Here is a 27,493-nt window from a genome sequence, read left to right as displayed (position 1 = left end):
ACACACCAGTGCCTGATAACTGTAGTTTTAATCCCCCCTATAAATAATTCTGCCTCAGTCCTATTTGGTCTGCCTTTCAAAGTCCCATTAAATGCCATTTACAAAGCATATCCACATACCCCTAGAGAAAAGAAATTTAACTCTATCTCATATTGCAATAGTATTTTATTGTGTTCCTTCCATAACTTTTGAGCTCAGAGAGATTTCCCAAGAAATTATCATGGACAAGAATGGTGAAGATATAGATATGAACAAAGCAAGATCCTTGCAGAAGTAGGAAGATGATGTACAGCACTAAAGAAATTGTAGTAGGAAGTTAAATGAGTCTTCTCTGGACTGGGGATGAATCACGTATAACTTCAGGAGCTAAAGCAATGTGGGCTAGGTGAAACCATAGAAATGCTAAGAAATAGAGAAAAAAAATTTTCATCTTCTTTCCTATTGCCTCCCTCCAGCTCATATACATATGATTTTAGCACAAGGAATGTTTTGAAGAAGTTGTCGGTGTAGCAGATGGATGTGCTGTGGCAGCTCCCTCCCCCCACCAGTAGTCAGTAGAAGAGAAGTGGGAGTGTCATTTCCCCTCAAGCTAAGTGAGAAGAAGATCAAAACAACCGCTGTGGAGAGTACAGATGCTTACTCCTTACATACTGGCTGATGCTTTGGAATTTTGCATGATGGCCCAGCCCCACACAATGTCACTAGAGCAGAGAGCAAATTAATATTTGAGAACACTGTATTTCTAGAACTGGCAGCACAGGAATGTGAAATAACTGCTGTGATCCAAGTCGACATTATGGGAGGTGGGCTTGAATAGGCTGGTTGGGATCACACCCAATAGGGCTGTCTGCTAGGGGACAGGAGAGTCTCCAAAGTACACGATGTATGCAAAAGAAAGAAGCATTACGTGGACAAATGCCATCACATGGAGCACTCAACAACATGTGAGAATTGCAAATTCTACCGCCTAAGTGGTTTTTCCTCGTCCTTTTGTCTTGGTTGGAAAGTTGCAGAGCAGCAGTTGGAAGGTGGGGGAAGGAAGTGGAAATAAAAAAAAAGACAGGTAAATACATTTGGGTCAAACCTGTGCTGGGATGGAGGGATAAAAACATGCCATTGGAAGTTAAAGTTTTTATTTAAATAAAAAAAATTTAAAACCTGAGAATGAGACTTCTCTAGTACCTAAACATGCCTTGGATACAGGTGAGGCTGAAGCCAGAAATCAGACAGAGTATGTTGGAAAGCCATGGTAAGAGAAAAAGAAGACTATTTTATGTTTAAACTCCACAGAGTTCAGTCTGTTAGTACACCAGTTACATAATGTTATAGTGTGAAAAGTGCAAAGGCTAGAAAAAATTTTCATCTGTCTTCTTGATACTCATATTGATCTGGCTGAACATTAATCTCTTAAATATAGAAAAAATATCTTTCCTTTTGTGGACAGAAATATGTGTGTGGCATTTTCCATTTCACTGTCAAAGAAGAAATTGTAAGATAGAACACAGGATACTAAGCAACTTGAAAACTATTTGAATGTGGAACAAACTTTTTTAAAGCATGACGTTTCATTTGACACACTTTTTGTCTGCTCCTTTTGTCTTGTCTGTGCTTTCAGAGCCAAAGAAAATGTCTACTTGTTGGGACAATATCACAATCCACTTACAGAATGAGACCCTAGAAAGGCTAGACATGGGGATTTAGAGGAGAGGCCTGCTCTGAACTGTGCACCAGACTCTGAAAGGTTCTCTTGACTCCCAGGCCTTTCAAGTGGTTTGAGTCGCAGGGCCTGATGCACCCATTCTGCAGCAGAGACTTCTGGCTGGGAGAGTGTTTTGGAGGAGCTAGCTGCAAGCCAAGACACAGGATGGCTCTAACTGTATTGACAAACATATGTTTAACCTGAAAATGTTTCTTCAATATGATAAAAGCAATTTATGCATAATTTCTATGGTTTAATTTTCACTTAATAAAGTAATAACTCAATAAAAACCAATGATAATAACAAGTGGCTGATATGAAGCATTTACTATGTGCCAGACACTATGCTAAGCTCATTACATGCATTATCTTATTTAATACAATGACCCAAAGAGGTAGGTAGTGCTAATATCCCCATTTTATAATAGAAAATTGAGCCTTGGAGCAATGTATGTATCTTACCCATGTTTTTTTACTAATAAGTGGTGGAGAAGAACATGAATCTAGATCTGCCTAACTCCAAAACTCAAACTAGTAATTATAGGTACATAAAATTCATCATGATTTAAAATAATAATTGCAAATATTGAGATCTATACCAAGAGTTTTGATAATAATAAAAATTTTATGCTATAGAGGAGACCAAACCTTTGTAAATTGTAGGTCACATTGTTATAATTCTTTTTTCTCCTTTTCATTTATCTTTCAATTATTATGTTATAAATATATAACTTATAGAATATTAAAGTTTAGTTAAATGAGAGAATTGCTATTTCTGTATTCATTTATATATATATATTCACTTCTATTATAGCATGTATTTCAAATTCATATCCTAAAATGTGTTTTTCTCTTGAGTGTCATCTTTTTAAACAACAGAGAAAGCATTTCCATTATGAAACTGAAATTTATATACTGTTTTGATGATGTAACACATTTCTAAAATAAAACATAGGGATATCTATCATCTATTTAAAACTTGTATTAAAATTGAACTATAAATAAATAAGTATAAATATGCATTAAAATAAAAATATATTTATATTATTATTTTGACATTTTAATAATAGATAGTCAGACTGAATCAATTTATTTTATATTTATTGGCTACTATCAGTGTTTTGATGACTGGAAAATTCAAAATACATCTTAGAGGAAATTGCAAAGAAAAGTGAATTTTTTATGTGTGGGAAAGGAGCAATTCTAAGGCAAAAATGCCTCACTAAAGCTGCTTTGGGATTTAGAATATTCTAGTAAATAAGATAATTTTAAAGGGACATAAAACTTCCAACTATATATCCCAAATGTGAGACTTTTCTCTTCCAAGCAGCTCTGTTGATTTTCAAAGTTTATGTGGTCCATTAGAACAGGATCATCTTTTAAAATACAGGACATGCACTTAATAGAGGCAGAGTGTGTCGCTGGAGAGAACATCTCAGGATATTGGTGTCCCTTTTAATCTGTGCTGCTTGACAAAACAGGCACAAAACTCAATACTTGGTTCAACACCATTAGTACCTCTCACCCTGCGTGGTTCCAAATCACAGGAAACATAAAGTAGGCAGCACATGCCTTCTCAACTCACTTTCAAAGGAGAGCATTTCATGCATTTTTCATGCTATTTCTCTTCTCTCCTATAAGATTTTAATGGACTAAAGAATGCCGTATATAAAACTCGATAAAATGGAGAGACAGGAGCTGTGTGATTAAGGTAGATGCAGAAACAGATGAGGGAGAAAACTTAAAATGCATCATCTGAATACATTTGAGCTAGAAAAGTAAAAGTATTTTTTACAAAAATGCTTTTTAATAGCATGAGGAGACTTAAACTATAAAAAATCTCAAAGGAGTCTTCATCCCAAATAGATTATTTATTTTTAAAATGAATATTTATGGAGAGCCTCTGAATTAAGCAGTAATCTTTGCCTTTGCTTAAACACAATTAACAATATGCAAAATAAGTCAGAGCCTTTTAGAAATTACATAAGTACTAATATTGACAGTTATTTCACTATCTGCACAGTGGGTTCATAAAATGAAGACCGACTAACCTGTTATGCTCTCAATTAATGAACACCTGTACACAGTGAAGGCATGGCTGACTTTCTGAATGCAAGAAAATCCAAACAGGCAGTTAAAGTTCATTTAAAACTCACACTATTGGAAAAGTAGCAGGAAAACAACTTGTAATAGGAAAATCACAAAAGCAAAATAGTTGGATTTTCTGTGAATGAACCTTTTCCAACATATTTAGGCTACTTCATCTCTTATTTTCTTGTTTGCTTAATTTTTACATGGAAAGAATTTGAGTATCTTTTGTACAGTTATTCACACTTAATGCAATAAGTTGAACATTTGGGATTCTTTTTTATTTCTTTTTAAAAAAGAACCAATGTGTTTTAGAGAAACATTTTTTAAAGGCAAAACTGAATGTGCTTCAGAGAGTCAACTCTTTTGATCATTTATTTTTATTATTATAAACTTTGTTTAATCAGTAATAAGTCACATGTTACATTTTTGGTTCAATTCTGTAACTATAATATAAAATGGACAGAGCCTACTCTTAGTTTTCTATGCACATGTGTCTCTGACCCTGATACTTGTGTGCTTGTGGACATATAGAAGGAAAAAAGGGAATATTCCCTTTTAATCTTTCCACAAAGATGTATAGGGCACTGGTGCCTGACACTGCCTAGGTGCCAGAGCTTGGACAGTGAGCAAATAAGACAAAAGTCCTCATTCTCAGTGAACTTACATCCTAATGATTGTTGAGATCATATGTTATTATTGAGTTTAAAGTCATTAAATTTTGTTTTTTCTCCCTCTGTCTATCTGCAATTTACCCCTCCATTTCTTCATTGCTTTCAGATTGTTCTCATCATTATTAACATTTGTGTTTGTCCAAGCTAGTGCTTTACTAGATATTTTTATATCCAAATTTACAAGGGCATAAAAGATTAATCTCAATAAAACCCTGTCCAAGGTAATTAAAGATCTACTAAAAAATGTTTTTATTCTGCTTCACCCAGGTGGTAAGCAAATCATCTTAAATTAAAAAAAATAAAACTTAATTCCTCTTCCATGTCATTAGAAATATTTTATTAGAGATATATCATTCTAAAAGACTAGAAGAATACAGGGGAATTTCAGGGGAAAGGGGAAGGGTTTATAGGAACAAGTGTAAAGGTCACATGGACAAAAACTAGGGGCGGGTGGAAATGGGAGGTGGGGAGGGTTGGGTAGTTGAGCTGGGATGGGAGTAAAAGATAGAAAATTATACTTGAACAACAATAAAATAAAATAATAAAATAAAATAAAATAAAATAGACCAGAAGAATGCTGTGTTTTCTGAGTCAGAAAGCAGATGGATATTTATATTACACACAGATATCAAAAAGGCATTGAGTTGAGACCATGTCTTTCCAAAACCTGCTTTATACCAGGTCAGCTGGTGAAGGGCAACAGAAAGAGTTTTAAGGAAGTACACTGTAATTAAAGGTAACTGTTATCACTGGAGAAAAAGAGGGTGAGTCAATCTATTCTGAATTTTATAGATTTGCTCTATTAATGAGTATACAGTAAGAAGAGAAATTCATTTTCATGGTCACTTGAAGATGAGTGGTTGCAAGGGTTGGGAGGAAATTGAAGCATTTGTAGAAATAAGGAGAATGAAAACAAATAAAACAAGAATTCTAACTAAAATGGTTTTATGATGTCTAGGTAAATGAGTTAGGAAAAAATTATACTAAGCAAACAATCATGCTTAATTCAACTTGCTATCAAAGTGATTAGAGACATCCAAATAGTATTCCAACACTTACCTGCTTCATTTGTGCGGATCATTCGAGATGGAGTGCTTGGATCTCCAGTCCCAATGGGATTGGTGGCAACCACTCTAAATTCATATTCCACCCAGGGGTTCAAGTCCACAGCCATGGCTGACTCCATGTCACCTGTTATGATTTCTGGGACTATGGAGAGACAGGAGATTTCATATCATTAGGAAGACTGGAAAATGGTTACAAATGGCAATCAAGGATACCATAGGCACTAACAGGATGAACAGGCTGATACATACTTCCTTATTATATGTGGCCATGGTGTCACCTCTGGCCTCATTAGTAAAATCAAAATGAAGTTTCAAGAATTAAGCATGTGTACATGTCAAATTTGTTGTAGTTAATTAGAATTCTTTCATCTCATCTTTACATATGAATTGCCATAGCATGACTTGCCATTATCTACACTAAAAATCATTTTGTCCACCCCTTCTCTTTATATCAGTCTCATCAAGCAACTCCAGACTTCTAGTTCATCTCTCATCTCTTTTATTCTAATCCCCACAGAATTCTGCTCATTTTCTTTTCTGTCCCAGTTCCCATTCACCTTCACCCTTTGAAACCCTTTTGGTGAAAACTTTGGGATTCATAATCCATCATTAGCAAAATTCCCTGTATACTCATTTTTTTCTGAACATTCTTCTAACTGTTAACTCTCATAGAAACCTAAATACCTTTTGAGGAAACTTAATGGTTCTCAAGGGTTAAGTTACTATAGAAGAGAGTAACCAGTCCATCTCAGCTGTGTCATCTCTGTCCCCCCACCCACACACATAATCCAAAGTCTTTAATGCATGTTTCCCCACAGAATACGAGTATGCAGGTATTTTTCCCACCAAACCAAAACAAGCAAAATTCTCTCAAAATTTCCTATCCTTTCATCCTTCACCCAGTTTCTATGTTTCTTTTAGAGCAAAATATCTTTAGGGACATTTGTGCTATTGCTTGCTGTCTCCATTTTCCTTCCATGCTCTCTCAAGCCCACCACAATTGGGCCCTTACCTCCTGCATTCCACCCTTACCACTCCTGTCAAGATCACCAATGGTCTCTGTTACTAAAACCCTGTGCTCAGGTCTGAAGTCCTCATTTTCCTTGACCTAACATCATCCTTTGACACAGTTCATAATTCTCTTCTGTTTGAAATATTATTCAAAACTTAACATATGTTTTGTTCCTCCCTATCTTTTTCTGTCTGCATGGCTGGTTTCTTTTCATCTTTCAGATGCATGCCCATTCTATTAGAGCTTTCCCATTTTTTTCCTCCAGATGATCTAATCTCATGGTTTTAAATACCCTCTGTATGCTGATGTCTCCAAAATTTCCAGCAATGAACCTCTTCCCTAAACTCCAGAATGATATGTCCAATGGCTTATTAGATATTTCTCTTTGCATAAAGTTCTCAACCTTAAGTTCTCCTACCTACTTTTGTAGTATTCCTTAATTAGTGGATGACAATTGCATTCTTATGGGTGCTGTAGCCAAAATCTTGGGGTCATCCTTAATTCTTTTATCTTTTCTTTGTCTCCCTCCAGCTATAAGCAAATGATAACATTTCTTTCCTTTGAAATATGTTGAATTCTCCACTTCCTGTTGCAGCAAAAGTTCTTAATTATATTAATTCCTCTTCCATTATCTCTTGAATCCATTTTTGTAGACTTTAGTCCTTACCATTTTACTAGAACTGCTACTTTCAAAGTCACCAGTAACCTCCATGTTGCTAAAATCAATGATCAATTCTCAGTCCTTATCACACTTGACATGTCATCAGTATTTGGCAGTTGATTACTTTCTCTTCCTTGATAGACTTTATTCCTTTGTCTTGTAGTACATCTCATGAACTCAGTTTTCTTTTTAAATAAATAATTGGATTCTCTCTGTATTCTTTGGCTGGTTGCTCCTCTCCATGGCTTCTTACTGTTGGAACTCTCCTGCTTTCAACTTTTATATTCTTCTTTATTTTATACTTATATTCTTGCAGATGACATGCAATCTCTTAGTTTTAAATGCAGCTTATCTGCCAATAATTTCCCAATTTATATCTATATTCTAAATTTCTTAAACTGCAAGCTCATGTATACAGGGTGAGGCAAAAGTCAGTTTACAGTTGTGAATACATGAAACACAGACTTTATTTTTGTATTATTATTTATTTATTATTGTGTTATTTCTATATGAACAACCATAAACCTACTTGGGCGTGGCCCTGTACAATTACCTACTTGGTAACCTTGGAGGTTCCATTTCTAAATATAGTCATCCTGGAGTGTTAAAGCTTCAACATTTGAACTTTGGGAAGAAGCAGACCCCATGCAATCCATAACAGGCAGGTTGTAATTTATTTATTTATTTTTAATAATTTTTACAATTTACATAGTTGACATACAATATTATATTAGTCTCAGGTGTACAACATAGTAATTAGATATTTATATGACTTATAACTTATAAAGTGAACCCTGATAAATCTAGTACCCATCTAAAACCATACATTATTATTATAATATTATTGATGACATATCCTATGCTGTACTTCACATCCCTGTGACTGTTTTTATACTGGCGATTTATACATCTTAACCCCTTCCCTTTTTTCACCCATCTCCCTAACTCCCATAGTGTCTGGCAACCATCACAATGTTCTCTGCATTTATGAGTTTATATCTGTTTTGTTTATTCATTTATTTTGTTTTTTATATTCCACATATAGATGGAATCATATGATATTTGTCTTTCTCTATCCGACTTACCTCACTTAGCATAATACCTTCTATGTTTATCCACGTGGCTGCAAATGGCAAGAGTTCATTCTCTTTCATGGCTGAATAATACTCAATTATATATATACAGTTAAACCTCAGTTTGCAAGTGTGTGATTATCGAACAATTTGGTTTTGACCTAGTAGTTCATGAAAAAATGTCTCTATTGCCCAACAAAACTTCAGTTTGTGATGCTGTACCTGTATGTTCAGTCACATATCTCTCAGGAGACAAAAGAGATTTGCTTTTTGAATGAATCACTTGTCCAACAATTTTCTGGAATGAATTAAGTTCGAGAACTGAGGTTCTACTGTGTGTACCACATCTTATTTATCTATTTATCTATGGATGGACATTAGGTTGCTTCCATATCTTGCCTATTATAAACAATGTTGCAATGAACGTATGAGTGCATATGTCTTTTTGAATTAGTTTTTTGGATTTCTTCAGATAAATACCCAGAAATGGAAATATTGGGTTAAAGGGTAGTTCTATTTTTAATTTTTTTGAGGAAAACACATACCATACTGTTGATTTGCACAGTAGCTACACCATTTTGCAATCCCACCAAGAATGTATGAGGATTCCTTTTTCTCCTTAGGCAGGTTGAAATTTAAAACAAAGTGGTCAGGATAAGCCTCATTGAGAAGGTACATTTGAATAAAATTTTTAAGGAAGTATAGATGTAGCTATGCTAGTATCCAGGGTGAAGCATCCCAGGTGGACAGAGCAAATACTGCAAAGTCATTAGAGCACAGGTGGTAAACACAGGGTCTGCAGACCTAATCCGGCCCTCTACCTTGTTTTATCTGGCCCAGCACCTTGTTTCAACCCAGCAGCAGTGCTGAGCTCTCACTTAACTATTAAGGGTGGTTACATGTATACAGTTCTAAAATTACATTCGGCCCTTTAAAGGCAACCAAGAGGCTGATGTGGCCCCCCAGTGAAAGTAAGTTTGACATTCCTGCAAAGAGTCAGTACATGACAGAAGCATGAGAAGATCAGGAGCAGAGTGAGTTTTGGGGAGAATGGTTGAAGATGAGTTTGGAAAGAGAATGGCAGGGCAAAATCATACAGGACTGGATTTTCATCCTGAGAGAAATGGGAAGACATTGGAGGACTGATATTGTAAGTCTTATCTTTTAATACATTAATTCAAGCTATGTGAAAAATAGGAAGTAATTAAAGTCAAATGAGGTCATAAGGCTGGGGCGCTGATCTGATAGGGTTTGTGTCCTTGTAAGCAAGGACAGCAGGGAGCTTGAATCCTTGCTCTCTGCCATGTGGAGACACAGTTGGGAAGGCTTCTATCTGTAAGTCAAGAGGGAGGTTCTCATCAGGAATCAAATTGAATTGGCTGGCACCTAGATCTTGGAATTTCCAGCCTTCAGAACTATAGAAAAATAAATTTCTGTTGTTAATTTTCTGTTGTTTAAGCCACTAAGTTTGTGGTATTTTATTGTGTCAGCCTGCACAGACTAATACATTGTCCTATCACAGTACTTTTGATTATCCTTACAATACAATGTTTATTTTTCATTAATGAATTTCTAAAATACTATCTAGTATCCTTGTTTACTATGTTCTCTCTTTATTATTTGTCCTCATCCATGAGAATACACTCCTCACAAAGGTAGATATTTTTTGTTTTGTTTTGTTCACTCATATATTCTAAATGCCTAGAAGACTAACTGAAAGCTTCTCAATAAATTATTATTGAATGAATAAAAGGGGAGTTCAAATTGACAGGTATGATCAAAATTGGCATAGCTTCTGTTTTAATCTTGATGTAATTATTTAGGCTTTATGTTAAAATAGAAAATTAATTCAAATATGAAAATATTCTTCCTCTAAAAGCTACATATATTTTCAGTTTCTTAATCATATACATTTCAAGATTCCTTCCCTTATCCCACATCTTCTCCACTATCTGTAATTCTAATGACTGTTTAAAAAGAAAAATGAAAATAAGATTTAGAAATTTTAACTTAATTGCTACTTGTTCAGAATATAAAATAAATGTAAAAAATGGACTTGAAATTATTAGTATTTTTGATGCAATAACATAAAATATGAAATAAATTTGAAACAAACTTTTCAATAGCAATTAGGATTTTTATTGCAAATACAATATTGTTAATATTAAAGAAAATAGAGAATGTATATCAAAGTAATTATTTTTAAAGCCTTGCAGGTATTATTTTATAAAGATACTCTTCCTAGAACAATTGGGATAAGTCAGTTTCAAAGACAGCATTCTGCTTCAGAGAGGACACACAGCAACTAAAGACAGTGGGAAATCTCATATTGATTAAGTGAGAAAAGCTTGTCAAAATGTGTTTCCTAGTAAAAGAATTGCATCAAATAATTTAATTAAATTATTAAATGTAAACTGAATAATCCAGTCTAGTTGTCAAATTTAATTAACCAATCAGTGGAAAACATATCCACAGATAGAAGAAATATCCACTGATAGAAGAATAGTGAATAAACATATTTGAAATAAGTAAAAAATAACAAATAAATTCTAATATTATAAAAACTTTGGTATTCCTAAACACACAAAGTAAAAAGCTAGGTCAGCTGATAACTGCTCAATAATATGAAAAAGAAAGTTAGATTCCAAATCAAAAGCAATTTGACCAGAAGAGGGGTCTGCAAGTGAAATTATTTTTTATGGTTGTTTTCATACTGTCTTCAAAATGAGAAAATTAGCCCCATTCACAGTCACATGATTTGTGTCTGATTTTGGGGTAGGCAGTGTTCAGTTAAATCCAGATGTGTTCAGCTAGAAGGTCCACATGCAACTCATTACTTCATTTGTCAAAAAGGAAGAGTTCACAATTCTTTGATTTCACATTGGTGTATGAAGGAATCTTTTTTAAAAATATTTTTTGATTATGATATTACAGTTGTCCCATTTTTTCCTTCCCTTTCTTCCTCTCCTCCCTGTACCCGCCTCCCACCATCATTCCCCCACTTTACTTCAAGTCCATGGGTCATACATGTAAGTTCTTTGGCTTCTCCATTTCCTATTCTATTCTTAACCTCCCTCTGTCTATTTTATACCTACCATTTATGCATCTTATTCCCTGTACCTTTTCTCCCATTCTCCCTCTCCCCCTCCCTGCTGATAACCTTCCATGTGATCTCTATTTTTGTGAATCCCTTCCTGTTCTAGTTATTTGTTTAGTTCATTTTTTTAGGTTGGTTGTTGATAGTTGTGAGTTTGTTGTCATTTTACTGTTCCTAGTTTTGATCTTCTTTTTCTTAGATAAGTCCTTTTGACATTTCATTTAATAATGGCTTGGTGGTGATGAACTGCTTCACTTGGCCTTATCTGGGAAGCACTTTATCTGCCCTTCCATTCTAAATGATGGCTTTGCTGCATAGAGTAATTATGGATGCAGGTCCTTGCCTATCATAACTTGGAATACTTCTTTCCAGTCCCTTCTTGCCTGAAAGGGTTCTTTTGAGAAACCAGCTGATAGTCTTATGGGCACTCCTTTGTAGGTAACTGTCTCCTTTACTCTTGCTGCTTTTAAGATTCCCTCCTTATCTTTAATCTTGGGTAATGTAATTATGATGTGCCTTGGTGTCTGCTTCCTTGGGTCCAACTTCTTTGGGACTCTCTGAGCTTCCTGGATTTCCTGGAAGTCTATTTCCTTTGCCAGATTGGTGAAATTCTCCATTATATTTTCAAATAAGTTTTCAATTTCTTGCTCCTCCTCTTCTCCTTCTGGCACCCCTATGATTTATACGTTGCAATGTTTAAAGATGACCTGGAGGTTCCTAAGCCTCATTTTTTTAAATTCTTGTTTCTTCATTCTTTTCTGTTTGGTTGAATGTTTATTTCTTCCTTCTGGTCCAAACTGCTGATTTGGGTCCTTGTTTCCTTCCTTTTAATGCTGGTTCCTTGTACACTTTCCTTTATTTCACTTTAAGTACCCTTCACTTTTTCCTCTACTTTGTGACTATACTCAACCATTTTTGTGAGCATCCTGATTACCAGTGTTTTGAACTCTGCATGTGATAGGTTGGCTATCTCTTCATCACTTACTTATATTTTTTCTGGAGTTTTGATCTGTTCTTTCATTTGGGCCATATTTTTTTGTCTCAGTGTGCCTAATACATACTAAGGGGTGGAGCCTTAGGTATTTGCCAGGGTAGGGCTACCCACATCACTGCATTATGATGCTGTATGTGGGGGAGGGATCTGAGAGGGAACAATGCTACTTGCTCAGCTCTTGCTTGCTTTTAGTCACTTCCCCCACTACTTACAAGCAAATTGGACCCTTCTGATGCTGATTCTGAGGTGGGTGGGTTTGTGTATATTCTAGGACCCTGTGGGTCTTTCCAGTGAACTCTCATGTGAGGCTGGGAGTTTCTCCTGCTGCCTCAACCCTCACAAATTTTTTCAGTCAGAGGTTTTGAGGTTTTATTTCCTTGCACTGGAACCCTGGGTTGCACAGTATCTCTCAATCCCTGGCTCTTCCTCACAGTTTATCCTCTTGCAAAGCAAAGTGGGACTGCCCGCTCTGCCAGCCATTGCCTTGCCCACCCTGGTCCTTCAGCCACTGCCTTGCCTCCAGTCCTCTCCACCCTGGCTACCCATCTCAGCTTCTCCTACAGGTATGGGTAAATGTTTCTTTTTTAACTCCTTGGTTGTGGGACTTCCACACAGTACTGTATGGAACTGTATCCCAATCGAACTATATCCATACAGTTTGGTTTTCTGGCAGTTTTGGATATTTTTTTATTTTAAATTTGTTTTGTCTTCTATTGGTCATGCAAGGAGGCAAAATGTATCTACCTATGCCTCCATCTTGGCTGGAAGTTGGTGTATGAAGGAATCTTAAGTGCTTTTTAAATACTGGCTTATGAATTGCATTAATTTTATTAGAGAGTTCAAACTCCAGAGCCATAATTTTCTTCTAATATTTATGCATTAGAGCTGGTCTTTACTGAAATTGTTTTAGATGAGAAAACACATATTGAAACAAAAGGTCCATCCCAGTGGAGCTGATGTGGCTCTGAAGGGATTTCATTCCCTGTCATGGGCATGAAAGAAGTTGTGGTCAGATTGTGTAGGGGCAAAAACCAGAAGGCATTTAAAACCTACTTTAGAGTGTGCAAAAATTGACCACTGTTTTTTGACAGCACATCTCTACCAGTAGCTCCAAGAGATATTGAGTTTTGGAAAAACAAATGACTTCATTAGGTGAAGAGACATCTTGCTAAAGCCCTATTACTATCAAGGCAAACAAAATTGGTCACTTACAAAAAATGTATTTATGAAAAATTTCTATTTTTTATAAACACATTGCAATCATAGATTTTTAAAATAAGTGTTGCTGAACTGAGTTTAAAAAATCTCCTAACTTAAAAATTGTTTCCAGCAATTAAATTAGATTTGAAAGATAAAGATGCAACTTTATAGTAGGGACTTCTAAAGTAAGCCAATAACCCTAAAGTTAACATTTAGTTCAAATTCTTGAGCTTCCCCCAAAATACAATTTCATTTGACTCTACCTTGTACCAAAAATTCAAAGTTTATATATGTATACATGAACCTATTATATTTAGATAGTAAAACAAAATGACAACTCCCTACTCAGTACAGACAACTGCAACTGAAGACTACATTGTATAGACATTGTATACTTGTCAAATATGAACTTATTAAATACATTTCTAATAACTATCAAGATAGTGTAATGTCACATAACCTTGAAGACAGCCACATTTGGAGAAGTAGGGGAAATTTAGTTATAAGATGAAATGGAAACCATCAGGGAAGAAATATTTTTTAATAGTGCAAATATAATTCAAACATCTTAGAAGTATACATTAAAATTCTGCATTGTTTTAAATGATGTGATTTTATGTTAGATTTTTTTTTATGTGTGATGTGAAGTGTTAGCACAGGAAACTGGAGTCATGGAATAGTTCTCTGAGTATCTTGGGGGTGACAAATCTATACAATACAATTTTATAGAACTGTACACTAAAAAATAGTTAACACAAATTGGTGAAATTTGAATATAGTCTATAGTTTAGTTAATAGCATTGTCCTAATGTCAGTTTTCTGGTTTGATGATTGTACCATTGTTGTATAAAATATTATCACTGGGGCAAGCTGAGGGCTGGGTCCACAGGAAATCTCTGTATTGTTTTTGCAGCTTCTGTGTGAGTCTAAAATTATTTCAATAAGCAAACAAACAAATATAAATGATGTGGTTCCTCCCAGGGAATTGAGAAGAGAGGAAAGCAAGGTAGCTTTATTAAAAGAAGTAAATACGTGATAATATTCTAATAAATAACGAAGTTTCAAGAATCCAGAATGATCCTACTGAGATGCTTAGCACATATATTAATATATAAAATAGCTCATGATGGGAAGCTGCTCTGTTTATACTTGACACTGCCTTAGAACCTCTTACCTGTTTTCACTGTTTGCCAGCCCAGAGAGAAGGGGCTGCGAGCCTGCAGGTTGTAGGAGGAGATGGGGCTGTGGTTGTCAGCTGCTGGACTCCAGGAGAGTGTGGCTGTGCTTTCTGTGATTTCCTCAACGATCACTATCCCCGGTGGGCCTGGGGGGCCTATGGATGAAAGAGAATGGATAAAGTGAAGTTCAAGGCATGGTGAGGAGTCATGAGAAATTGTGTTTCCCATGGGGACTCAATCAAACTCTGTCATTGTCTTAATTATACACATATTTAGTGATAAAAATTGGAAATAAAAAGTGATGGGATGCAAGCTGGTTTCTATGATTTCTGGGGTTAAAATAATTATGGATTTGACTTTTTTCTAGCACTGTGTTCAGAGGAAACTAACAATTAACATTGTATTTCAAATGAAAAGAAAAAAATAATTAGAACCCAACACAAAAATGTCAATATCAACTCTGGAAATTGAAATCAATCACAGCCTGCCGAGAGCAACAGAAAGTGATAGGCAATGCTGTTGGGCACAAAAACGATCCCATTATTACTAAGGAGGTATAGGTGTGTGGGCTACTTTTCAAGTTCAGGGAACCTAAAATGTGCAAATACTGTAATGTGAATATCAAATAGCTTAAGCTCTAAGAGGGGAAATACAAAAGACTCTGAAATCGTCAGTATGCAGACCAAGGAAGAGTAAATACTGGAAATGAGGCATAGAAATTTTTGTGAGAAGTTAAAAGTGTGATTACATTATTATTGTTGTTGTTATTATTGTTATTTTTGGGTGGGGAGTACAGTAAATGAGAAAAGATTATTTCCCTTTTGATCATGAAAACTATGTATAAAAGTGACAGTCAAGCTATGTAATGTACATAGACTCTAGCTGAAGAAACAGCCATGATCTGTCATAAAGAGGAGTATACCTTTATATTATTACTTCCAAAATAATGATTTCTAATAGCATTTAAAAATATGTACTTATATTTTATTGGCTAAAAGCAATCAGTTTTCTTATTGACATTCTTCTATTTCCTAATATGGACAATTCAATCTATGAGGATGCTTTTATTTCCAACTAAAAAACTCTGCCCTTAAGTACTTTATTTTCTGAATTAGTCTTGTGTAGCAAGTTGCTGTTTGGGTCTGGTGATTATGAAGTCTGAGCAGAAAGGGTGGAACTGGAATTATAAGGAGCCAAGAAATGGTGCATTGCTAAAGAAATGGACATGATTAGAAAAGACCTGTTGGTAGAAAATTTCAACAGGGAAAGGGCAATGAGATGAAGAGTTTAAAAACTTCTTTGGGAAATTGCATTTTCAGGAAATAAGAAATTAGTAGTTTTATCAAGATTGAGAAGAACCAGCAGCAGATAGCAGAGACCAGAGACTTAGAAGACAAGGACTATTCCATCAAGAAGGTGACAAAATATTGGGATGGTAGGCAAAAGCGTAGAAAGTAATCAGGGGAAGTGGCAGTTTTTTCCTCTAAAATAAATGAAGAAAGAAACAAAAAATATGGAAAGAAACTTTTTTTTTTCGAGAAGCTTACTCACTATATTTTCTTCTGGGATTTTTATTGTTTCAGGTCATACAGTCAAATCTGGAAAGAAACTTTTGAGATGGCAATAAGGGCAGTTGAGAGAGCTCATTTGTGAAGGTTCTCATTCTTTTTTTTCATTTAAAAGGAAAAAATCAACTTCAATAAGGAAAAGTGATTGGATGAAAATGGGACTGGGAGTTAGAAAAGAATGGGAAATGACTGGAATAAGTAAATGATAAAAGAGGAAAGACATGAGATACACATATTTTAGAAGAGTATTGCAGTTCAAATTTGGTTTAATACCATCATTTTGAAATGGAAGTGACTTGGCAAGGTCAGGCTGGAAAGCCAGGACCAGGGCCAGACACAGCAGTTCATTGGGTCCGTGCAGGTTTATGAGTTTATAAATTTGGTGTGGCTTATCATCAAAGGTGGGCTAGGAGTCAAGGGAAGTCAGAATGGTGTTGACAGACTAGAATAAAAACAAGGAATCAGGGAAACCAGGTTATTATGAGGGAAAATATAAGAACTGGAACTTGTGTTATGAGGAGAAAAACTGTGTAATTTGTAGGATATTTTTGAATAAGAATTTGTGTTCATCTGGAGTGAGGTGGAGAATATGATTACTAGGGCTGAAAGGCCAAGGACTTAGAGAAGAGTATTTTTGAGGTGCCCCCTGTATGAATGTTTGAAGCATTGAAACAGTGACTAGGGGTAAAATAGGGAAAATAAATGAGGTCCAGGTGCTGAAGAAAATGTTTAACAAGTTATTAGAGTGTGGTGACAGGGATAGGAAGGAGTGACTGTAATGAGAATATAATAATGATAAGACTGTGAATTGTAATAATAATACTAACAGCTACCATATCCTTTCTGTGTCCGTATTAAGTATTTTGCAAACATTAACTTGTTCGTGTATTTCTATGTCCCTGGGTGGGCCTTATTGTCCCTACTTCATAGAGGATATAATGGAATCTCCAAGAGATTGTTTAGTTAATAATTGACAGATAAATTATTTAGTCAATAACCATATTATGTGTTAGGTGTAATACTAGGTGGTAGGTATCAGAGAGTCAATTCTAATGAGAAGTTATTTGCCTAAGTCCCTGGGGCAGTGAACAGTATTACTGATATTTAGCCCTTCGGTTCCCATCTCCTTTTACTGTTTATCTAGGGAGTCATTTCATTTGAAGAAAGAAAAGGAAAAGAAAGAGCATGTGACAGAGAAAGGCACATTTAAATTATGTGGTAGGGAGACAGATGGCATTGAAGAAGCAGATTATGACTTTGTGGCAGCTTGTGGCCACCTTCACTCCATTTCCTGCCTTTCCATGCAAGTCATTCTGTTACTGAAAGGTAAAGCTTACTGTTCTTTCACTTTCTTGAATCTGGGCTAGACTGTGAACATTCCACCCAAAAGACAGTGATATCAGTGACATTGCTTGACTTTTGAGGAGAAATTGTAAGCAGTTGTGCAGCTTCATCCCAGGTCTTGTGGAATGCTTTTGGGAAAATCCATCTGCTTAGTTAGAAGTCTGATTAAATAGAGGCTGCCATTCTGTGAGGAAGTCCAAGCCATGTAATTGGAGAGACTCATGGAGAAAGGAAGGTCCAACTGGCCCCCATCTATTCCAGGCTTTCCTGCTTAAGCACAAGACCTGGGAGTGATGAAACCTATGAATGACTTGAGCTTTAGCCACCACAAGGCTCATGTGCATGAGAAATCCCAAATAAGAACCTGACTGTGTCTGTCAGCTGCAAACATCATGAGGACAAAAAATAGATCGATGTTTTAAACCACTGAGTGTTGGGGCAGCAATTATTGGAACAAACTTCAAAATAGTTTGATTTGATTTTGTTCATAGATAGGAAATTTGTAGAAGGATCTTCAAGATGCTATGAAAACAGACTTGAAATTTAGGAATATATTCAAACAGATAATTATCAACATAATTCATTTGTTGAGGTTTTCTGTATTGTTCCATTTATTCTGTTCAATTCAGCAATTATATTTATTTACCTCTGCAAAAAGCATTTGTTAACAACCACCTATATGATATGCAATATTGTGGAAAATAACTTCACTAACTTAAATAAAGTTATTTGCCTTTCTGAGTACTAAAACTCTATAAAATATTTAAATTAGTTCTCTTAAAAGGTATGTTTCTTTTAATAATAGGTAGTAGATAATTACACTAACTAAAAAAACTTAAGCTGGAATAAAAAATAGAATTTATAATATAATTGATAAACTCCCAAACATTTTTGTCTATATGTGGCTATTTCCCCAAATATAGTCCATAGCAAAATCATCAGTGATGGTGAAGAAGATTTCCTTATGCAGGATACTGACTGTGGCTATACAATTTTCTGTAATTACAAATATTGTAAAGAAGTCCAATAATCATGTAATGCTCAAATAATAAAATCCCATGATAAAATATTAGGTAGCCATTAAACTTCCTAATATAGCAAACTATTTAATGAGATAAGAAATGTTTACCACATATGTGAAAAAAGTGGAATGCAACATTATATGTAAATATAAGTGCATAAACAGTAATTTGCGAAATATGTAAAAAAGAGACTGGAAAAATGGTGTTAAGGTATACATGGCAGTAGTCATTGCTTGGAGGTAGGGATGTGGGTGATTTAAATTGCATTCTTTATACTTGTCTGGATTTTCAAATTCTGTACTGTAATCAAGTATTACTTCTAAAATTATTTTTAAAAGTCATTATTTTAAAGAAAGGCTCCATATCATTATAGTATGACCTAGTCTAAGTCTATTCTATTTCACTAAACATTTACTAAATGGCGAGTATGTATAAAGCACTGTGCTGAGTGATGGGAGATGCTGGTGGGCAGATGAATGCTCTACAGGAGGACAAAATACGGTTCCAGTCCCAGCTGTGTGAAATCCAGTGGCAGACAGATTTTTTATGAAAAACAAATGTTCGGCCCTGATAATTTATGATCAAGTGCTTGGGATTATATTTTACATCTCATTATAATGCTTTCTACATTAGTTATAATTACTTTTTGTAATTTCCATTTGTTGAAATATTCAACATGGTACTTGGCATATATTAATTCTCCAATAAATTTTTATTGATGAAAAGATGAAAGAAAAATGGAAAAAAGGGCAGAAAGTATTACATTTTGAGTTTGAAATGTTGTCTAACAATTAACAAGTAAAAGATGTTTTAAAATTATTGTTGTACAAGACAAAGATCCAGTGTGATAGCTTTTTAATTTGTTATATCAAAATATATTTGAATTAACAGTTTTTTTGTCAAGCTAAGAAAGAGGTGATAATAAAAATGACAGAGTAGCTCCATGAGTGAAGAATATAAACCTTCTCATATGATTTAATAAGACCCATTATTATTAGAAACTTACTATGAACATCAATTTTCTAAATTCTTGTAAATATGAAAGATTTTTATAAATATATTATTGTAAAATATTATAGAAAACTGGTATGATTTACCTTTTAAGATAAATAGTTTCCAACCAAAATATAAATGAAATGTATAGTTATTATATTAGTATTGGTTTATCAATGTTCTATCTATAATAAAAGCATATTTTTAGATATATCAAGTGTTGGCTGCAGTTAGCTTCTTGTATATATTTTGGAATGAATTACATTAATCTTATAATAATACAATCAATACCTTTGTCTTCAAGGCCTGTTAATGATGATCATATTTTACCATCTTTTGACTATAAAAAATCATGAAGTAAATGATCTCTTCAAATGATTTTACCACTAATTTACAGAAGACATCTTTGAAAACATTAATAAAAGGTAAATATCTGAGAGATGACAAATGTGTGACAGTAGCTAGTGTCTAATGTACACAGATGCCACTCATTTAACAAAATCTCATTAATGCTGTACTTAGCAGTGTCAGATGAGCGAGAATCTGGAAAGGCCCCCTCGCATCCCCCCATTGACAGTGCTATTATATAGGATCACTAACATAAATATTTTATGTGGAAGTAAAAAAGTTAGAAAAATGGACACGATTTCATTATTTATTCAAGGTGAAGATGTCTGAGCAAATGATGGAGCACAAAGGCCCTAGCAGGAGCCATGTCCTCATGCATTTGATCTTCTTTCCATCATGGGGTCCCCAGGTTTGCTAATAGATTGCTATCACATTGACTCATTTCTTTGACCTCCTGAAAAACCAAATAAAATGTACGTTTTTTTTCATGTCACCAGCGTAACAATAAAGCTGTGATTGTTACCCTGGTGACAAGAAAGAAAAAAACTAAGGATAAAGTAGTTAAGCAATGTTATATAGCCAGGGGATTTTAAATTACTAGGGTCATCTAGTTCTAATCTATTATTTTTCAGATGAGAAAGGTATATTTGAAATAGAAAAACTCCTTTTCAAAAAAAAATAAATAAAAGACCAAAACGGTCCTCCTTGTTTGGAGGGAGAAGGAGGTGAAGCAGGGGCCAACTTTAGTATTGACATCAGTAGAGTAATATTCCACATTCAAAGCAAATTATGACAATTTAATGTGGTAACAATCAGGAAAGCGAATACTGACTTCTTGTAAAATTATTGCCCATTCTCCTTTTAGATAACCACTTGTGGTGCCAGGCATTATGGTACTTGTGGTGTAACTGTACAACCCTTCTGAGGAATAATTATTAAAAATGTCTCCCTAAAGCTGAGAGTGACTCCTCTTGCACAACAGCTTTTCTGGCTCTTTCCCACAAGTTAGGATCACACTCTCTTCCCAGTGCTGACACCTACAGATTCAACAATTATTCCTATTGTCACGTTTTGTTTTTTTTTTACACTGAGTATCTGTTCAGTTTTTTTTTCATTTTTATTTGATTTGGGGGACTTTCCTGTCATTTTTCTCACATAGAACTTTTATGTGAGAAATTTAACTTGTTGAGATTCAAAACTTTAAGCAGGTTAACTGTTTAAAAATAAAATGAAAAATTTGGTGCCAAACATGCCATGGCATCTTAAATTGGTTCTATTTTTTAAGCTGATAAATATTGCTTGGGGACAGATATACCTTACTTTCTAAGCACATGTAGGAATTTGTTGTGGAAAGAAGGAGGGAGACATGGCAATGATTCATGGAAGCAAAGTCTTGAATATGTCTTCTGATACCAAGTGTAGAGGAAACTTAGCCCCTGTTTAGAAGATTGGATTAATGCTGTGGAATAAATTCAATAATTCAGGCCACAAAGAATACTTTTTAGTTTATCATGTAGTTAAATTATATGCAATGAACCATTCAGTACAAAAACCTATCTATAAATAGATAAGTTTTATTTGTGTAGACACAAATAAAAAACCTATCTATAAATAACAATAAAACATTTCATTAAAAAGTAACAATGTGAATAAATGTTCTATAGCTCATCACCTTATTAATCATTGGTTGTTGATATCATTACCTTTAGAATAGAATTATGAAGAACTAAGTTACAACCTTATTTAGGAAGCATGGTGTTATTGATAGTATATTTATTTTTATGCTAAAAGTGTCTCCTGACATAGAGTTGACATACCAGGCTGGTGAAGTGTAACTGCAACTGGTATTGCATCTTTCTTTCTTTAACTTCCCTTCAGATGCTTCCTTACCATCCTGCTCCTCATGAAATCTAAGGGCCTTCTTAGATTTCTTAGATTTACCAATTTAAGTGACCCTTTCCCACTGTTCTCAATACCATGAGAATAACCAACTCTTCTTTATGAGGGGTAGTTAAGGATTGAAATGAGAGATAAACAGCTCAAATTATTTTCTTCAAAAACAATTGTGTTTTCAATGAATTTGGTAAAGCTCACATTTATCATATCTACCCATCATCATCATATTCATTATTATTACCTACTTGTTTACTTACCCACCTACACACCTACATACCTGTCATCCATGTTACATAGTTTCTTAGCATAAAATTCTTGTCTCTGTCCACTTTGCCTATTTAACACCCGTTTATACTTCAAATTTCAAATCTCTGCTTTAGTTTCACTTCCCTGGAGGAGACTTTCTCTGAATGCCCTACCTGGGTAAAATCACTCCATTATACATTCATGGCATCATGTATCTGTCATTCATAGTGGAAATCACAGCTGAAGCCTTCTACTTATTTACATGAGTCTTTTATTAATGCTGGCTTTCCTTTTTAGGTTTTAGGCACAAGAGAACTGGAATTGTGCTTGTAATTTGCTCACTACTGCATTCCCAATGCCTAGTACAGTGTTTGGCATGTAGCTTATTATAAATCCAGATTTATAATAAATGATTGAATGAATACTTTTTTATTAACTTAACAGCCTAGCATAGCCATTGAGTTATTTTGTATGTTTTCACTTTTGACCCATCAAGATATGAGAAAGAGTAATATATTTTTACAAAATCAGAGTACTACTCTAAAAAAATCTTACTATATATTAAAAAGTAAGATTCTAATTATGTTGGATCTTCTTTGTTAAATGCTACTAATTAGCTACCCATCTGATCATGGTGGCTTCTAAACAACAACAAAAACAGAAGCAGGCTATTAGTGTCATTCAGACTTTGATTAGCAACAAAATCTCTGGCATGTTTGTAAAAAAAAATGTAGATTCCTTGGCTGTTCTCAATAGCAACCAAATTGCAATTTCTGTGAATAGAGCCTCAGAATCGTAATTTGTGCAAGATGCCTAGGAAGTTTTTATGCACCTTCTATTTCAAGAAAAACTGATCTAAAGAAAAGATATTTGGATAGAGTCAGAAGAATCTTATTCCAGTTTTGACTTTTTTATGTTAAGAGCTTTGTGCAGGTTTCTGAACCTCATTAGTTTCAGTTCCTTGACATTTTTATAAAGCAAATGATAGTATTTATCTTATCCATTATTGTGAGAATTACTTAGGATACTGTATGTAAAAAGTACTTTGTAAATAGCAATACCAGCCTGGCTATGCCTCTCATTAGCTCAGTAACATTAACAATGTCATATGAATTCACAATGCTTCTTCTTTTTCTTTTTTTTTACCAATATAAACAAGAACTACATTTGATTTTATCACCTATGCATCACATTTGATTTTAAAGAAGGGTAGATGTGAAAATAATTTTAAAAGGAAAAAAGTGTACTATTGTTGGCAATTTAACAAAGAATTCTTATCTTCTGAGGAGCTTATAATGTAAAATGAAAAAAAATGGTGAAATGATGGTGATTTATTGCCCACCTATAAGGTAGAAGATATCATGCTAAATGTTATGTGTTTTCTCTCTAATCTTTATAGCAAATATGGTATTGATGTCTCCATTCCCCAAATGAGAAGACTGAGTCTTATAAAGTTCAGATGACTTACCCAAGGCTACAAAACATTTCTATAGTAGATCTGGGGTTCAATTCTTATTCTTAATTGTATATGTATCTGAGTTTTAATTCCATGCTATTTATTAGAGCATGGTACTACTTCGCATAGTTCAGAATAGACAAAAAGTGTAGATTTCAGAGGATTAAAAATTGTGAGTGGGGCAAATAATTTTGTATTGATTGAAAATGGATTTAGAGGTAGAAAATGTATGATAGAGATTAAATGAACTTTGCCGTTTACTCCTTAATATTCACTCCACTTATCCCCATGAAGTGTAGGGAACTCACATCTAATTATTTGGGTGGCCTTGTCTAGTCTAGGTCCATGTTGACAATTTCACAGCTCATGTTAGTGATTGGTTCAAGAAGCAAGGTGTAAGCTTATCAGATCATGGAAATGTTCTTATGATAATTTCTGGTTCTGGAATAACTATATGGTATAAACTGGCCAAACCAAATGGAAGGGTGCACCTTTGTAGAGATATGCTAATCCTTTCTTCTGTTGTAAGTGAACAAGAAAGCATTTAGCCTTTATTATATGGGCAGTCAGGCTATGACTACAAGGAGTTTTAGGGTAAGGCCAACATTATAGATGACAGAGTGAAGAGATAGAACCAAAATTGGTCCTTGAAAAAACCTTGAGACATTGGGTAAACCAATTAAAAATTCTACTTCCTGTCATGAGAGCAAATACATTTCCTTATTGTTTAAACCAATTTGAGTTGGGCTTTCTATTACTTGCAATTGGGAGCATCCTAAGATATAAAGGATAGCTGAAAATTCCCTTGGTTTATGAAAGATTAAAATTGGAACAATTCCTTATATGTGCTAAGACTAGTTATATATTAACATAAACAACCCAAAAAGACAATGTCCAATAGCACTGAATTACTCCAGATAAACCCCCTTGGAATTGAAAAATGACAATGGGAAAACTGACAGAACAGCTGGCTGACTAGAAGTCAAATAGGTAAACACATGCAATGAAATTATTAAAATGATTTAAAATTTTTCCTATAGGATAATGGAAGAATCATTCTGGATAGAGACTTAGGACTTATTAAAGAGGTACTATTATAATCAATATATCCTTATGACAATAAATTTCAACCAAGTACTGAAATCAGAGAAAAAACTTTAGATCAAAAATTTTAAAACCCATTTTTACAAACCCACAATTACATATTCTGCATGTTTTTCATTGCTACAATCATTTAAAAAAGGGGTCTGAAGGGGTTGGAGAAGCCTCCACATGACAGCTAAATGATGAGGCTGACTAGATGCCACGACACCTCAGCTCTCATGCAGCCCTTGGCATTGTCCAGTCAAGTAACTTAGAAGTTCACTTCATATCTCTGGGACACAGCAAACTCTTTAAATACTGTGGCTGGAAGGATGGTTTTTTCAGTGAGGATTCCAAGAAAACAGTTTCTCTGGGCTGGTATTTAAAGATGGAACAGGTGACTGTGTGTGTGTGTATGTGTGTGTAGGAAAGGGGGATCAGTACATATTCCTGAAGACTGGAAAATTCAGGGTGTTTTTGAAGAGAGGAAAAGCAGATAGCTTAAGTTTGATCAGAGTAGCAGAAGTTCCTAAAGGTTGGGAAAAGGGGGTTGAAGGAAGGCCTTGAACACCAGGACAGTGAGTCTGAACTTTCTTATGAAGGGAGTGCAGAGCCTGTAAGTGTTCATAAATGGGAAGTAGACAAATACATTTGATATTTGACATTTGACTCTTCAAAGGAAGAGTCAAAAGTTGGAACAAAGCATTAGTTTAGAATTTCATGTTTGGATAAATTGGATGAATAATTGTAAAATGAAGATGAAATCTGGAGGAGGATATCAGAAGTTTTGTTTTCAGTTTAATGCTGTTAATTTCATTTAAAATAAAATCTGGTGATAACACTGAAGTGCAGAGGTTGGAAGTTGCTAGTCGAGGCTGGAAGAGAACTGAATGGGTCAGGAATTGTTATTGTGAGCCATGTGATAGGGAATGAATAGTTGAATATTAATATTGCTGAACAACACTGAGAACTTATATAAAATGTGCAACATGATTTTATAGGGGATGAATCAACATTGTTCCATTAGATTCACTATGCTCTATGTTTGCAACAGAGGTGGCTGAGTTTAAAATTTGGCATGACAGATATCAACAAAGTCATGGATTTCAGGTTGAGGTTAACTGAGGTGTGGCAGGTGACTGTGCAAGTGAAGTCCATGTTAGACTAGGAAGAAGACTCAGTAAGTGTGGTGAGGCGCCTGCTGCAGTAGATTAAAGCTGTTGTCAAAGGTTTCATCTCTCAGGTTATAGATCAAAATACATATAGCAAAGCTTCAAGGATGCAAGTTAGGGCCCTACAGTTGCAAAGAGGGCAAGATTATAAAGTGCTGGGCCCTTTTCTGGTTGATGTATCAGTTGAGAGTTTAAATCCTCTATTCAACCCCAAATCTTAATAGACACATAGGGCTTTTCTTTAGTACTTTTATTTAATTTTTTTCAAATATACTACATGTAGCCAGGACCCAGTATATGAATCATCTTTTCTATTTGCACTTACTTTTTATATTTAGGTCAACACTTCTTGCAAGAATGTGTGTTTATATGCTGCAAAGCACAGGGTGGAGTGGAAGGTGGGATGGAGTGATGAAAGAATGCTGAGGGTCTCATAGAGCATTATCTTGTTAAAGTTCTGTATTTCTTCTGTAGTCATAATTTTTGCCTTGATGTTCAAATGCAATCCCATTTTGGCACTTTCTTCTTTCATTGGAAGTTGTTTCAAATCATTGAAACTTTCTGTCAGTAAGATGGTCTCATCTGCATTATCTTAAATTATTGATATTTCTTTCACCAATTTCACTCCTTCTTCTGAGTATAGCCTAGTTTTTCATATATGTTCTGCATAGAGATTAAACAAATTGGGAGACAAAAATTCACCCTTGTCTGTCACCTTGCCTATAACAAACCATTTGGTTGCCATATGCTGTCCTGACAGTAGCTTCCTGACTTCACTACATTGTGCATGAGGACAATCAGGTGCTGAAGCATGCCCATTTCTTTTGGAATAACCTGTAACTTTCTATAACTGATGTAATCAAAGACATTAATGTAGTTTATAAAACATAAACTAAGTTATCCAAATAATGCTCACAATTAGATCTCAAGTGCCTCTTCATTTTCTGAATCCAGCTTGAATACCTGACATGTCTGTATCAGCCGGAGCATCAATTTACTCGAGTGGGAAATCACAGATATGGTCCTACAATCACTGCACTTCTTGGCAGGTCTTTCCTTGAAGCTTGGGCTACATATTGAACATTGCCAGCCTATGGGCCATTGTTTTGTTTTCCATATTTGCTGACATATTCTTGTTAGGATTTTGACAGCTTCAGTCTCTGTAGCTTGAAATAAGTCTATCCAGCCAACCTGCACTTTCCACTACAGAAGAAATGGACAACTTTAACATAGGCAATGAAGACATTAAAATTGTTAAAGATTTTGCTTACCTTGGTTCAGTCATCAATTCAAATGGAGACTGCAGCCAAGAAATCAAGAGAAGGCTGAGAATTGGAAGGGCAGCAATGGCAGAATTAGGAAAGGTCACGAAGAGCAAAGATGTGTCATTAAAGACCAAGGCTAAGATCATCCACACCCTTGTATTCCCAATTACTATGTACAAATGCAAAAGTTAGACTGTCAATAAGGCTTCTAGAAAAAAATGGACTCATTTGAAATATGGTATTGAAGGAGAGCCCTGCGGATACCTTGGGCAGCCAAAAGATGAACAAATGAGTCCTACAGCAAATTGAGATTGAATTATTGCTTGAGGCAAAAGTGACAAAACTGAAGTGTCATACT

General features: G+C 34.8%; 1 protein-coding gene across 1 annotated transcript in view; it reads right to left on the bottom strand.

Annotated features, from left to right (window-relative positions):
• Positions 1 to 27,493, bottom strand: part of CNTN5 (contactin 5) — a 1,221,314-nt gene that overhangs the window by 64,178 nt on the left and 1,129,643 nt on the right. The window contains exons 17-18 of the mRNA XM_028517441.2: positions 14,739 to 14,897; positions 5,520 to 5,669 (exon numbers count right to left, since the gene is read on the bottom strand). Coding sequence (XP_028373242.1) covers positions 5,520 to 5,669; positions 14,739 to 14,897 — 309 coding nt within the window. The remainder of the gene's footprint in view (positions 1 to 5,519; positions 5,670 to 14,738; positions 14,898 to 27,493) is intronic.

The sequence above is a fragment of the Phyllostomus discolor genome, chromosome 6 (assembly GCF_004126475.2).
Source record: "Phyllostomus discolor isolate MPI-MPIP mPhyDis1 chromosome 6, mPhyDis1.pri.v3, whole genome shotgun sequence".
Classification (NCBI taxonomy): Eukaryota; Metazoa; Chordata; class Mammalia; order Chiroptera; family Phyllostomidae; genus Phyllostomus; species Phyllostomus discolor.
The sequence above is the reverse complement of the archived record's forward strand: the minus strand, read 5'-3'. Positions and strand labels throughout refer to the sequence as shown.